A 15,197-nucleotide genomic window follows, 5' to 3' on the forward strand; every position below is an offset into this window, starting at 1 on the left:
CGCTTATCTCCTGCAGAGCAGCAGGAAGGGGAGCCGCGGAGGAAGCGATTTCTCACGGCTTTGTGTTCGCTCCTCATTAAATGCTGCTCGCCGGGCTCTGTTTTCCCACTTCTCGCTGCCGGCCGGGATGATCCGTGTGAATCACCCGAGCTGCCCACACACAGGCACAGCCCGAGTGGCTTCCACGGGGACAGAGCCAGTGATGCACAGCTCATGCACCAAAGCCCGTGTTACCCTGAGCTCGGAGACCCAGGGAGCTGGGTGCTTTCGAGCAGATAAAATCCCCAAGCCTAGTGAATCGATTCCCCAAATTTACGTTTTCCTCCTGGCCACGGCTTGCGTTGTCTAGGCAGGAAGGTGCGTGCAATCAGCTTTAAAGATGCAGCTTTGTACATCCCAGGGAGAAAGAGCAAAGTGCCCGACAAGCAGGGCTCTGTGGGGATGAATGGGAAATGAATTACTCCCTTGTACTCACTAAGGCAGTCGGTCTCTCACAGGTTCTTACTGGGGCTATTCAAAGATGCCAGTAAGATTTGCAGATGCTGCTGCTTTTGTCTTGCAAAGCCCAGCACTGCGCGGGGGATTTCGATGTGCAAGAGCTAAACTCGAAATCCCCAAGAAAACTTGGCTCTGTAACCCATCAGTGAAAAGGCAAAGCTTGCAGTGCTGCTGGGAGCTGAGGTGCTGCAGCTGCTGAGTGCTGCTGAAGTGCCTGTTTGGGCTGCTGGCAGGACAGGGTCAGCATTCCCTGCAGCAGGGCACAGGGCATGGGCACCACGGGTTTCTCACTGGGCTCTGGCTGCTCATCCCCTGCAGGACCTGGGAAATCACTGCCCCTCCATGGCCTGACTTCTGGGTAAGAATAAAAAAGTTATCTTATTTATTTCCTACGAATCTCTCTTTCTCCTGCTAATAATGTAATTCTACATAAAATACAATAATATTTAAATTCAAGAAAGCATATCCCAGATTGAAAGATCTAAATTTCAAAAGTTGCACCGAATTCTCCCTGTAGAGATATGCTTTATCTATGGGTGGCCACCTCCAGAATCTTTAAGGAATTTGCCTTGCTTTCTGACTCTGCTGGCAATTTATCCCTTGATTTTAGCACAAGTAAGCAGTGTTGCAGCCTCACCTGTGCAAAGAGATTTGCTCTTTGTGCAGCACAGCAAAGGTGACCCTTTCAGATGCCCCCAGCCAGGGTCACTGCCAGCTGGCGGGTGCAGGGTTTGGTTCGTCTCAGCACTGGGTAGGGAATGATGTGGGTGGGAATTTTTAATTCTGGCTTTAAGTGCTGTGTATTTGGAGCTGGGGTCTCAGTCTGTGAGGTGACCTAAGTTTTGAAACAGTGCAGGAGAAGAAAAGTGTTTCATGTGCCTGATGTGTGCTGTCGATGCCTGCGGTTGCCGGGGCCGTCACAGGGGTTGTGTTGGGTGTGTAACTGAACAAACTTGGCAGCTAAAGGCACACCTGCTCATTTTTTGCATGCAGAATTACACAGGTGCCTTCCTGCAAATGGCACTCCAATCCCCCCCTTTCCCAAATTTGACTGTTATTGATCCATGGATGGACTGCAGAATGAATGAATTTGATTTCTGCAGAGGTGACACGATGCTTTGAATCGTGCTACACATTTCTATTTTGTTTAGGAACCCAATCATAGCAGCAAACCAAACAAGAAGAGTCTCCTTGTTTTCTGAATGATGTTATTTGTTTATCTGCCAAAGTGCTTTGCATTTCCTCAGGTCACAGACCAGCCTATGTCTGGCTATGTTAATATTATAAGAGTTAGGCAAAAGTGAAGTTTAAGAAAAATCTTTCAACTGAAAGAAATAGGATCTTGAAGTCCCAAAATAGAGTATGGAAAGGTACACATCATGTCTGGCTTCTCTTTCCCCTTGTGGCAAATGTGACTCAAAGGAGTTGGGTTTTTTCCAGCTCGATCTGTATACAGTTTGGGGGAGTTTTATTGTGAATAGGTCACCTTACGATACACAAAAATATTTCCTCCCAGAGTTCTGTATTCATAAATCTTTCTTGATCCTCGCTCTCTTGAAACTGAAATCCAGATGATTTCGTTTTCTTCATGGAAAGGAGAGCGAGAAAGAGTGAAGGCACACCTTAGTGTGGGGCTGGTGCTCCCGTGGAAGGGCTTGGAGGGAGCAGCTCTGATGAGCAGAAGAGCAGCACTGAAAAACGGAGATTTTACAGCAGCTTGGTTGTTGCTAAGGGAGGGAAAAATTAATTTCAAAGTTATTTTAAAAAGCATTTTAAATCTTCACTTCTCAAAGTTTGTGTAAGGGTCAAATTTATTCCTCCTTTGCTTCGCCAAAGAAAAGATCAGCGCTTTGGTTAAATGTTAAAGCAGCTGCCTGGCATAGTGGAGGTGACTGTTTATTGACAGTGGCACTCTTCAGTAGTTCAGTTTTAAGAAGAGCCATATCTCTGAAGCACAGCTCTGATGTGTCCTTTCATTCTAGCCCACAGTGAATTTTCTCTATAAAAAAGCAGCACAGATACTCTGTCCCTGCAGAGCAGGGTGAGCATCGCTGTTCCCTGGTGCACGTAAAGAGAGAGGCTGTGTGACATGACTGAAGCTGTGATAAATTGGTGATGAAGCTGAGTGTAAAACTCTGATTTTAAAGCTCCTGGCGTGTTTCTGTGGGCTGTTCATCTCCACTGTTTGTTCCTAAGTCATCCTGCTGTGTTCATAGCAAGTGAAAGGTAGATGGGAACGCTTGTGGTAAATGATCACCTGTATTAGTCCTGAAAATGTAATCAATTAGCTCAAGATTAGGACAAACCCTTTTAAATAGGGACACTTGACTCTTTCACATGTATTTTTCTCTCTTCGTATTTGTGTTTTATAATGCTATTCTGATTTTACAATTATGTCATCCTACAGCATTGCCATAATGCCATAAATTACCAAAAATATGTTACTTTCACTTTCTTCCACTGACCAAACAACTGATTTAAAATCTGGTCCTGTGGAGGATCAGGAGGCCTTTTACTGCGTTTTATGCCCCTGGGCCAGCAGATAATACAAACATTGCCATATGAACAGGGAATCAGTTCCTGTCTTCTCTGTGTGCATTTGTGCAACACACACCCACAGACATGCACGTTATTGGAGGGCCATGAACAGTTGTGTCTTGGGAACTCATTCTGTACATGAGCAAACACCACTTAAAATTACTTTTAAAGGTGGTCAGTATTAAACCCTGTGTATGTAGCCAGTTCTGTTACAGCTGCTACTGACTGTGCTCACTGGGGGCAGATTTTCTTCAGTAATTCATTGTCTGTTTTCCTCCATTTCGGTCTCCCACCCATAACTCTGGGATTTTGTTCTTCCAGGACAGAGGGTAGAGCAAAAGCTGCTTTGCTGTCACTTTAATAACCCCTCCTGTCCAAAGGATCCTCTCGTTGTAGCTGGATCCACAAAGAATTACTCTGTCAGGCATGACAATAAACACACTCAGTAATTAAAAACTGCTCTTCCCCCTCGCCCCTTGTGAAGACAGCATGGCTTTTGGTGATACAATGGCTTTTCACTGAAGGCCAGGAAATGCTGGATTTTGAAAGTCCCATACTTAGGGTGAGTTTCCTGTGGCTCCCAGTGGATCTGGGCTGTGGATCAGCAGGGGCTGATTCCTCCATCAGTGCCTGTTCCCAGCAGATCTGTCATTTTGGTCTCTGTTGCCTTTCGTCTCCTATACGCTTTATCCATTCCTAAATCTGCCCGTGGCTGCCGCTGTATTTATCACATTCCTGGCCACGCCGTGTCTCCAGTCCCAACCCTGGCGCTCCAAGTCCAGCTCCCTGCTCCTCTCCTGGCTCCCAGAGCCAGCTGGCAGCTTTGCACAGAGCCTCCTGCCCATTCCCTTCCTCACCATCTCCCGAGGTGTCGGAGGTGTCTGGGCTGGGCTCTGCAGTTTGGTCTCGCACAACCCCTGCCTAGGGCCTGGTGCCTTCAATGGAGCTATTCATGCAAGGAGAGGCTGCTCACTCGGGCCCTTGGCTGGAGGGGTCTCTGGGGCACAGCCCCTGTCTTTGTGTGCCTCCAAAATATGTGCTGGATGAGGAATGATAGCTCTGGAAGTGAGTGTCGCCTTACATTTACCATGCTGGAGGAAGGCTGCCAGCACTGCATTGATGCTGCATGTGGTCCCCTTCCAGGGGGGAATTAATCCTTCTATGCAAAGATACCTCCTGCTGACTGGTGAAAAGAAAAGAAGGAAAAAACCCTGGTTTGGCCATGAATACCATTAGCTTAATCTTCCTTTTCTCTGATCTTCCAGTACTATTTGCTTTGTATGGCTTCATCAAGGTTTTGTATGTGGACAGAGTAATTGAAAACAAATTTAGCATGTCTCAGACCATAAAGTTCCCTTTCAGCTAGATCCCAGGCTATGCGGTAGATAAATGTCTGGTTCTCATTTTTGGTTATGTGAGAAATTCAGAATGGTTTGATTTGTAATTTTGAACGTTAATAAAGAAGGAGAAGTTTCCTTGTCTCCTGGCCTATGGAGGTGTTCTGGCTTTCTTGCAGCAAATGCTGTTTATAAAAATGTTACTTAGTACAGGAGAGTCTGTTTGTGTCCTTGAGGCCAAGAAACCCCAGGCTCTAAGGTCGACTGAGACATCCTTGTGCTGTTCAGTCCCAGACCCAAAATGCCATCTCTACCTGTACAGGCAGTGTTTTAATGCAGTGCAAGAGGAATGGCTGAAGGTGAACCAACAGCTTGGAGAAGGATGAGTTTCAAAGAGCGGTGAATCAATGCCAGAAATCTACATTTATCTATAGCTATAGATACATGTCTGCAAATCTCTTTGGTTTCCTGAAGGCATTGCAGGCCCAGTGTGTGATAGGAGATTTTTAATGTCTTGCCAGCTGCACGGGTACATGGAGAACAAGCCCCTGGGTCTGCAGATCTTCATTGGCACCGCGGACGAGCGCATCCTCAAACCCCATGCCTTCTACCAGGTCCATCGCATCACGGGCAAAACCGTCACCACCACCAGCTACGAGAAGATCATTGGCAACACCAAGGTTTTAGAGATCCCCCTGGAACCCAAAAACAACATGAAAGCAACGTAAGTAGATTTCTTTTTATTAGCAAAGTTCAGGCGGATTAAGTTGGCACTGAAGTTCTTTCTCTTTGGAAAGGAGTCACTTAAAAGAATAATGATGCTTTGGAGGGACTCCCCTTTCCAGCACGCTGGGATGATTTATGAGTGCAAGACCCTTTTTACAAAACCAGCTACAAGTCCTTGGGTTAAAGCTGCTGGAAGAGTTCCCATTCATCAGGAGACCATGCAGGCACCCCTGTTCCCTATTCCAATTGCTGCAGTGACTCTGCTGTAATCACAGAATGGTTCACGTGGGAAGGGACCTTAAAGCTCACCCAGTGCCACCCCCTGCCATGGGCAGGGACACCTTCCACTATCCCAGGTTGCTCCAAGCCCTGTCCAGCCTGGCCTTGGACACTGCCAGGGATGGGGCATCCAGTGTCTCACTAATAATCCATCATCTTCACAGTCAGAATGGGTTTGTAGTGCACTCAGGAAAAGAAGACTCGAATCTAAGTCCTTATGCTGCAGGGACAAGTGAGGAGCAGGGGCAGCAGACAGAGGAAAGGTGTATGATTAATTTTACAACATTTAATGGAATACAAAACATCTCTTCTGAGCTCCATCAAGTGATCTGGTCATGAAATCTCCTCTTGTAATAGGTTAACAGAAAAGCAAGTACAGGCACATCTTGTCTGTATTACTCCTTCCAGTTTTATGGAGGCAGAGGGATGAAGTGGGCACCAGTCTGAAAACTTCAGGCTTGAATGTGTGCCAGGCAGCATGAGAGTGATTGCTCTGCAGAGGGAAGAGCTGTATCTCCATCCTTCAGAGGATCCTGACAAAATTGGCAGAGCAGTTGTATTTTTAGGCCCCCCTACTTCATCACAAAATCCCCATTCTTTCTTCATATTTTTTTAGAAAATATACCTCATTCCTAACAAGGAACCCTGGAGTAATAAACCCCTGCACATCTGCAAGGGCAAGGAACAGTGTGGGTGTAGGAAACAGCTTGGGGCTTATACCTCCCCAAACGTGATTTTAATTCCTATCAAAAGGAGAGAAATGATGTGTTTTTAGAACTGATATCAAAATGGGCTGGCAGTGCCTGCTTAGTAGCAGTGCTCACTGCCCGCTCTGAGAACTATTGCTGAGCTTGACAAATAATTGTCACATTTTCCTAACACAGGCATGTTTGCAAGGCTACCCTGGACTCTTGAGAAGCCAGCCTGCACTCACACTAAATACTAAGTTACAGTGCTGATTTAAGCAATCCAAATCCTGTCATTGCTGCTCAGCCCCATCCTGCTCCCTGCATCCTCCCTTTGTGCAGGGACACAGTGAACAGGACACAGTGAATGGGAGAATGAATATCTGCTCTGCCAGGCTCTTACCTTGTCTGGGAACAATGTCCCAGGGCTTTGGAGGATGACACAGTGACCTGGGCCAGGCTGCAGAGCCCAGCTGTAGCAGTAGCACCCACCCTGTGCAAAAGGAGGAGAGAGCAGTTTGGTTCCTGCTTTGGAGCTGAATTCCACATGCCTGGGTGGTGCAGGCAGTGGGGATTCTGTAATCAGCTGCCTCAGCTGCTGTGATTCCCCACGGAGCTGAACTAACCTAAACCAACCTGCCCAGGTGTGGGAAGGGCTGCTGTGCAGTCCCTGGGAGCGGGGCTGTCGGAGAGCTGCTGATGGAGGCTCCTGCCCCGGGGTGGGCTCTGCCTTAGCACAGGGGAGATAAGACTTGGAGCTATAATGCTTGGAGAGCAGCTTCTGCTGTTGCCAGAGTGGGGAGAGATCCAGCAGCATCCCTCATGTGCTGCATGTCTGGGATTTCTTCCCCTGTAGCTGCTGAAATGGGAACATCTGGATCCTAACCAGAGCAAGTACTTAGAGCTGTTCTTAACCCAGAGGCCGAAGCAAAACAGCTTCATCCCCCTGAGTGTCCCCTGTCCCAGCTGCTGCGAGCAGGGGTTGAGCTCAGGGCCGTGTGCGTTGTTGCAGCATCGACTGCGCGGGGATCCTGAAGCTGCGCAACGCGGACATCGAGCTGCGCAAGGGCGAGACCGACATCGGCCGCAAGAACACGCGCGTGCGCCTCGTCTTCCGCGTGCACATCCCCGAGCCCAGCGGAAGGATCGTGTCCCTGCAGGCGGCCTCCAACCCCATCGAGTGCTGTGAGTATCCCTGGGGCCTGCTCCTCTCCGTGCCGTGGCTCCAGGCTGGCACCGAGGGCAGACCCACCGTGCTCTGCTCCTCTGTGCCAGCCGTGGAGTGACCGCGGCTCTTCCCCGCGAGCATTCCCTGTTCTGAAGGAGGCTTGTGGGGGGGCTGGTAGCTCTTCAAGGTGCTTGGAGCTTGTGAGGACAGCAAGCTCCAAGCTCCAAGTTTGGGGACTTCTGCAAAGTTTATTTGTTAGCATGTTGCTGTTGGATCCTGCTGCTGTCCGGTGCTCCCTGGGAGCAGGAGCAGTGTTGGGGGTGTGTGCAGGGACGCACGTGCACTGTCCCTGTTGGAGCACAAGTGTGCAAGCTGCCTGCATTCCTGGCTTTGAGTGGAGGCACAATCAGAACTTGTCATCCACAAACTGGCGGTGGCTGGAGGTTTGAGTTCAGACTGGGCCGGCACTGAGCACTGTGGCCAGTCCTGTGTGCCAGAGGAGTGACCAGAGTCCTCATCTGAGCTGTGGCAGGAACGCAGCTGAAATGGAGGGACAGGTTTGATTCTGAGGCTCAGGTGCATTCTGGTCATTGTTTTTTCTAGCTGTCAGTGCCAAGGGGTGCACAGCTCAGGAGGCTGAAGCAGGGAAAGCACAGGTTGTTCTGGTATTCCCCTGAGGGACAGAAGAAAACTGGCAGTTTTGATTTCTGAAGTGCAAATCCCATAAGTGTGTGAGCTCAGAAACCTGCACCTCCCACTCATTGTAACGGACTGGATCCTGAGAAAGAGAGTCCCCTGATGAGGTGCCCCCCGTGTCACAGTCATTTCTGGAAGGGCTCCGCCCACTTTGCTGGTTCCTGTGCATCCTGTGATGCTTTTTGTTGGTAAATGGTGCCTTTTTGGCGGTTTGGGGATTTCACAAATACAAAATGAACAATTTTCCTCTCCCTTTGTTGAATGACTCACCTCTTTAGCAGAACGTGTCTTGCTGTAAGTCAAGTGAAGAAAGCCATTGAGTTTCTCATGTGTGAGTTTTATTTATTGAGATGCAGACTTTATTTAAATACAACTGCTTAGAATGAGAGGAGCCAGTTTTGGGTGGGAAATCAAAGTGGCTAGTGAATTATTGATGGCAACTCTTTAAAAAGCTGTACAAATGAGTAACCAAAGCAAGGCTGGGAGAGGATGATGGGTATGAATGATCTCTTGGCAATGTTTATGAGAAGATACCAACTGTCAGAGCATTTTAGCAGCTGAGTGAAGTCTCTGGGCACTGTGATGGGGAAGGGACAGCAGTGGGAGTAGCCAGCACCTCTGTCCGTAGGAAACCTTCCCGTTCCTCTGTGGGACCAGATGGCTGAAACAATAGTGGCCTCCACCCCAAATGTGTCCCTGCTGAAACAAAGGTCCATTTGCTAAAGGAAGCATTCAGTGAGGAGCTCCTTGGGTGGAGAAGCTCCAGGTGTAACTCCTACACCCGCTGGGCAGGAAAAAGGCACCAGCCCAGGGCAGGAGGGGGCTGGTCCCTGGATCCTGCAGGGAGCCCCACAGATCACCCCCCACTTACTCAGATTCTCCTCAGGAAAAGCAAGTATGAGTTGGCCAGGCATTTCTGGGGCCCTTCCACAATGGCACGTTGTATTTGTGCCCATCACCACAGAGTGTTCAGGCAGAAATCCGGGCACAGTTTCCAGAATAAGTCACATTTTTCTGAACTGTGTGCACACACCTAATTTGCCTGTGCAGCGAGGGCTGTGGCAGTGCCTTGGTTAAGATGTTGAGGCATTTATTCCGAGATGTCTTTGCATTGATGAGTCTTAGGGGCATAAAAAAGCCAAGAGTGGAGATACCAGTATAAGTGGCGTATTGTTAGTGGGGGTTTTTTATAATTAAAGTATTAAATTGTTGGCTGCATAGAAAACAGCAAAGCTCTTACAAGAAAAAAATGTATTTGGTTCCCAAGGAAATAAGGAAAGAAAGTTTTATTTTTTGGAATAGTGGACAGATATACAGGCAGTTTGGAGAGACACGTTAAGGACTGTGCTTTTCTGAACTCATGGAAGCAGGGTATGAAGTGATCTGGAGGCATGAGCCTCTGCCATTTAGTGTGTATGTTGCATATTTAGCACTGTTTATGCATTTCAGTAGCGCTTCCTGATCTCAGCCCAGTTCTGGGAAGATGGTTAAAAACATCAGTGGGCTCAGCCAATATTAGTAATGCAGCCTAAATCTCACTAGAGATGGTAACCTGAGCTTGTCCCAGATGATCTGCACACCTTGCAGAGCTCCCAGGCAGTCTCAGGTAAGCTCAGGTGCCCTGCCAAGAAGGGGCACTGGGCTGGGCGATGTTTTCTTCTTGTCCCACCTTCTGTGCTGCTGGGATTCACTTTTTTCCCCTTTATTTTCTGGTTTGTTCAGGTTTTTTTGACCTGGCCACCTGAGAGCCCTTACCCTCAGGGACTCTCCTCGGGATCCCTCCTGTCTGGCAGCAGTAATAATGTCCCTCTGGGAAGGCCCTAGAGAGCAGCAGCTCCAGGATCACGGCCCATCTCCCTTCCCGGGGCTCCCCCTGAGCACTGTTGCTACCAACAGAGTATCCGAGTGCTCTCCTCCCCAGAAGCTGATCCCGAGGAAGTCCCACCAGTGTCAGCAGATCATTAGCTGCAGTGAAGCAAGAGCTGTGAAATAGCTGCATTTCAGAGCGCTGTTTGGTTCCACCTCATCTGTGTCACATTCAGCACTTGACAGATTTTCGGAGGGGATTTCACAGGTTCAAAGCATCATCTGCAGCAAGTTCCTCCCCTGGCAGCTGTGTGGGAGCACTGAGGGGGTGATGTGTTGTTAAATGATCACTTGTGCCTTAAAATGGACCTCAGATCCAGACAAGCCTGCACATTCAGCAGCTTTTTCCTCCTGTTGCCTGTTGATTTATGCTGAAGCCACTGAGGAGGCAAAGGCATTTGAAATCCCTCTGATAATTGTAGCAACAAGCCATCGCTCAGCCAGGTATAGGAAACCACTCTCTTGTAGGTGTGGTGCTGGAAAGGTGAGAAAAATCCCTTCTCGTGGTGTTGGTCCACGCTGAGTCAGTGAAATGACAGCGAGCCCCACAGGAGAGCCAAGTGTCCTGCTTGGCCTGGCTCCCTGCTCCCCTCACTGCTCAGGGCTGTGTGTGTCCAAATGTCCATCCCTGCTGGGACAGGTCAGTGCTTCAGGCAGGAACCAGCTCGTGTGGGCGAGTTCTTGCTGTGCCAGCAGGGCTGTGACAGAGCTGCTGGTGACATTGCAGGTGAGGGGTTACTGAGTTCACTTGTCCCTTCAAACACAGACACTTGGCAAACCACCCCTGGAGAGGTCTGACACTTGCAGACCGTTGTTTTCAAGCCATGAGGACGATTTCTGTAACATCAGTTCCATTCCTTTGCCTGTCACCAAGAGCTGGAGCTCATTTCTCCGGGAGTGGGTGATCTCTGGTGTTACAGAAATTGTTGACACTGGGCTCCCTCTCCAAGAGATAGGTTTTTCATGATCTCTGGGAGCTCAGGCTGGGTGCCCCAGCCTCTGCAGTTGTGTTTTCACTCCTCAGCTGAAGCATCCTGGAGCAGAGAAGGAGCAGGGTGGGAGTCCAGGGTAGTAGGGCAGCTTGTTTTGCTCAGGCTGACAGCAGCCAAAAACTGCTTCATGCAAATGTCTGAGTGTGAGGCTCAGGAGTGTCCCACACAGTGCCCCAGATTTTATTCTAAGGGATCCTGGTTAAACCTTCCCAAAGTCTGCCACAGTTCTTGCTTTGTAGAATCTGTGGTTGCTGATCCTGAGCTGTGCTCATGAATCCCTTAAAATGCAAACTTAAATTGCACTTGGCACGAGAAAAGGAGTCTAAAAACCTTGTTCTTATAATAGATGTTCCTAGGTGGTAAAAAAACAAAACAAACAAAACTTATTGCTAAAGAACCATGTGTCCATCTAGAGGAATTTAAATAGTTTCTATTATTGACTGTATTTTGTTCCATTAAATTGGGTCAAATTTCTTATTTCCCTTTAATCAATTTCCCTGGAAGTTTCCTTTATTTTTCTCTCCTTCTAGTAGATTTTCCCATAATATTAGACAATCTGAGCCTATGATTTGTGACACATTAGTAACTACAGAGGAAAGAGCTAGTCATGTAAAAGAATGTTGTCTTGGCAAGCCAGTGAGAGCTTTTCCTCAGCTGGGAGTTGTGCTGGTTGGAACACAGCAGCAGGCAAGAAGGAGCCTAGCTTTATTCAGATAGAAAAGCAGAAACAAATGGTCTCTTTGCACGTGGGAGATACCTATTTGGAAGTTTAACCATAACCATGGTTATTATGGGAGTATCATGGTTTCCAGTTGAGTTAAATGAATTTTTTCCCCCTTTCATTTCAACTTCAAGACAGTCTCACAGTTGGCTGCAAGTACAGCTGACAGAAAAACTGGTGCTTTCTCTAAAGAGAACATTTTCTCTCTCGAAGCACAGAACGTAAAAGATAATTCTGACAACATCTGCCACTTTGAACGTGCAACCAAAATATCTCAGTCTTTGAGGTCTGAGTCAGAGCGAAGGGAAATGCCTGCCCCTTCTGCAGGCTGCCAGCCTTGCTCCAGGGGTAAACTCCTGGTTACTTCTGGTCTTTGCAGTGCTGCTGGTGGTAAAAGCAAACAGCCCAGCACAGCACACAGAGCAGGGATTGCTGAGCAGAATTTCAGCTGAGCAGATGCCCTCCACAAGGGATTAAAGGGAAATGCTGTGCTTGCCCACAGAGCTGATTGACAGACAAGTGAACCGAGGCCATGGTTTTCCTGTCATTAATCACACACTGGCTTGGTGAGCTGGCTGCAGTTCATAGAAAGTATCACACTTATCTGACACTGCTGCCATCGGTGCTTGTCACTCCTCCTTTGCAAGGACATCATAAATTATGTGCAGAGGAGGAGGTGGAGAAAAGCTCTCTATTTTTGGTGCTTTTTGCTTGGATGGCTCTGCACAAACTGCTGATTAAGTCTTGCTGGCAGCAAATTAGAAACTGTTGTCAGTCATACTGCGTTCTTCTTCTCAGAGTGTTTCGACCACATTTTCAAGGTTTCCCCACGAGGGCTGGAAATTTGCTTTATTTACTTGATTCCTAAGTCTTCCACTGCTCCATACTCCTTCCAGGAGGTGAATTATCCCATCCTTCTGATCAGAAATTTGCTCGTCTCTAGGGTGTCTTGCTGATGTCTCCCAGGTTGCTGGAGATGTCTCCTGCCCTTGGTCCTCCTGTGGCTCTCCAGCCTTTGCCTCTCCTCCCACTGCAGAGCTCAGGATGCTTCAGGGAGTGGTGGAGGGGATCAAAGTCTCTCACGACATTAATGAGTTGGAGAAGTGTTGAGCACAGCAGCTCTGCTCCTATCAACCCTACCACAGGCAGCTCGTGGTAAATAAACCCAGTGTGACAGCAGGGAAGAAATATTTACTTTGGCTCATTGAGGTTTGCACTGAGGTGGAAGAATTAATCCCATAACAAATTACACCTCTGCTATTGCTTCCAGGGGTCAGGGTTTTTTTAGCAGCAGACATCCAGCTCTATCTGCTCTTCTCAAACCCAACAGGAATCACTGGCTGCTGGATGAAAAGCCTTTGGGGGTTTGGAGAGACATGTCAGGGGTGGTGAGTCCCAGCTCAAAGTTGGGATGACCTGGGGCTGCTCTGGGCAGGGTAAGGACAGGGCTGTCCAAAGAGGGATCTGAATATTTGTTCTGGTGAGGCCACTGCACTGGGGTGCAAGCTGTGACCCCACTCCTCTTAAACAGCCACATTTTTTGGTTTACTTGGCTTGTGAGTCAATCAGAGGTAGCAGTGGCTTTGTCCTCACTAAGCTGCTCGTGAGCCTCAGTCCTGCTCCTCCTGATCAGATGTCACAAGGACAAGATGTCTCTGACATCTCATTGTCAGCATGGGGACAACAGGGAACCTGTATCTGGAGTCAGTGCTGCAGGTGTTGGAGAGAGTGTGGAGGGGCTTCGCTCTAGCAGGGATTGATCACAGAATTACAGAATGTCTTGGCTTGGAAGGGACCCTAAAGCCCATCCAGTGCCACCCCGTGCCATGGGCAGGGGCACCTTCCGCTGTCCCAGGCTGCTCCAGCTGAGATTGTCCCTTGTCACCTCCCAGCAGCAATGGGTGACACTCTCATGGGGGAGATTGGGAGCTGCAACAGACTTCTCCAGGTAATCAGTTTTATCAAAATACCCCTTTTCCCCCTAAAAGCCAAATCTCTCCACTGCAAAAGGAGAGTTATCAATACTGTGGGCAGGTGGGGAAGCAAGAGCCACCTTTGCCTGCCTTGGCACAGTTCCTCGAGGTCAGCCTGCAGCCCGTGCATCCCATGGGAAGTGTTCAGCCTGCTGGCCCAGAGATTTAGGCCATCTTCACCTTTTGCCCAGCTGCTGGCATGGGGAGGGGGCTGAAGGCTGGAGCCCTGGCAAACATGGGCTGCAGGGGAGCCTGGGTGGGCTGTGGGCAGCAGGGGCTGCTCCCTGCAGGCTGAGCTCACTGGAGGTGCTGCAGGGCTCTCAGACAGTGGCTCCCTTTCTGTCTTGTGTCACTGCATGCATTGTATTTCTTGGCACCACCAATCCATGACATCTTGATTTGCAAACAGTCAAATAAAATAGAAAAATAGTGTCCCCTGTTAATAGGTTGACACACTGCTTCAGGCCAAGCGTGAGTATTTCTATAGCATTTGCTTTGCTGCCTTATGTCAGTAACTGTTGCTATTGAAAGTAAACACCCCAACTGGTTAAATCAACAGTGTTTTGTTTATTCAAAGCTCATAAACTCCAGTAGCTGTAGGTCACTTTATGAAGTGCCAGCCCCTGGGGGAAGAGAAGGAATAGTGTGAAATTATTGCATGCAGTCCACCCATCATGAGCCTTAGAGGAAGGGGATTTATTAGCAATTAATATTTCTTGCAGAGGAAAAAAAATAATCCTATTGAGGCAGCTCCACACTGAACCTTGAACCTCTGTACTGGTGGAAATGGGGAAGGGGGTGAAGCCTTCTTACAGGCTTGGGTGAAAAAAGGAGACTTTGGAAAATGAAAAGTAGCTGGGTTTTTATTATTAGGAAAGGATTTCAAAGCACCCAAAGGGAGGAGAAGAATTCAGGGGAAACAGGGCAGGGGAAACGCTTTAGTGTGGTATCTGCACTGGGGAGCTCAGCTGGAACTGAGCTGAGATGAACTCAGATGGGATTATTCTGCAGCCCATCTCAGGCACATGAGGTTTGCACGCCTCCACCTGGCTCAGGGCAAGCACAGTTTTGGAGATGCCCAAAGTCATGCCAGGTGCAGCAGCTCCAAATGTAATTGAGATGAGTCAGAGTCACTTCCAGGCTAAAATTTGTCCTTCCTCATCCTGAAAAAGCCTTGGGAACCACTGATCTGTGGGATGGCGGGTACCAAGCTCTCTATGAACACAATGGTTGGAAAGAGACGTAGGTTAATCTGGAATTTTGATGAGTTAGGATGCTTTGGAAGTGAAATTTGGTGATTGAATAGGAATAAAGAGTGTCCAGGGCAATGCTTAAATATTTAAATGTTTTCTCAACTGTTGCAGACATGCTTTTTAATGATTGCTATTTACTCTTCAGCCTTTGAGGTTACAGATCTGTCTTTGTGATAAATCCAATTATGAACTCATCAAAAAGGTTAGTATTTTGGGAAAGAAATTAATCTTACAGCCATGTGAAAGAAATTATCAGCTTCTTTGCAAATGATCTGAATATATATTCTTAACTGGCAGTATATTAGGCCAGATGTTGTTATATACTTGAAAAGAACAATGAGTCCTAAGGTAATTCTAAATAGATTTCAAAAACGCCTCTCAAACGGCATGAGAAAGTTACAGCTATTGAATTACCTCTATTCTTTCATAAGAGCAAAGTCTCTGTCCTGTGACTGCAGGGTTCA

General features: G+C 48.0%; 1 protein-coding gene across 1 annotated transcript in view; it reads left to right on the forward strand.

Moving 5' to 3' along the window:
- NFATC2 (nuclear factor of activated T-cells 2) overlaps nucleotides 1-15,197 on the forward strand; it is an 82,260-nt gene that overhangs the window by 23,580 nt on the left and 43,483 nt on the right. Inside the window, exons 4-5 of the mRNA XM_017735041.1 lie at nucleotides 4,895-5,097; nucleotides 7,077-7,249. Coding sequence (XP_017590530.1) covers nucleotides 4,895-5,097; nucleotides 7,077-7,249 — 376 coding nt within the window. The remainder of the gene's footprint in view (nucleotides 1-4,894; nucleotides 5,098-7,076; nucleotides 7,250-15,197) is intronic.

Source organism: Corvus brachyrhynchos, unplaced genomic scaffold, assembly GCF_000691975.1.
Source record: "Corvus brachyrhynchos isolate BGI_N302 unplaced genomic scaffold, ASM69197v1 scaffold10, whole genome shotgun sequence".
Classification (NCBI taxonomy): Eukaryota; Metazoa; Chordata; class Aves; order Passeriformes; family Corvidae; genus Corvus; species Corvus brachyrhynchos.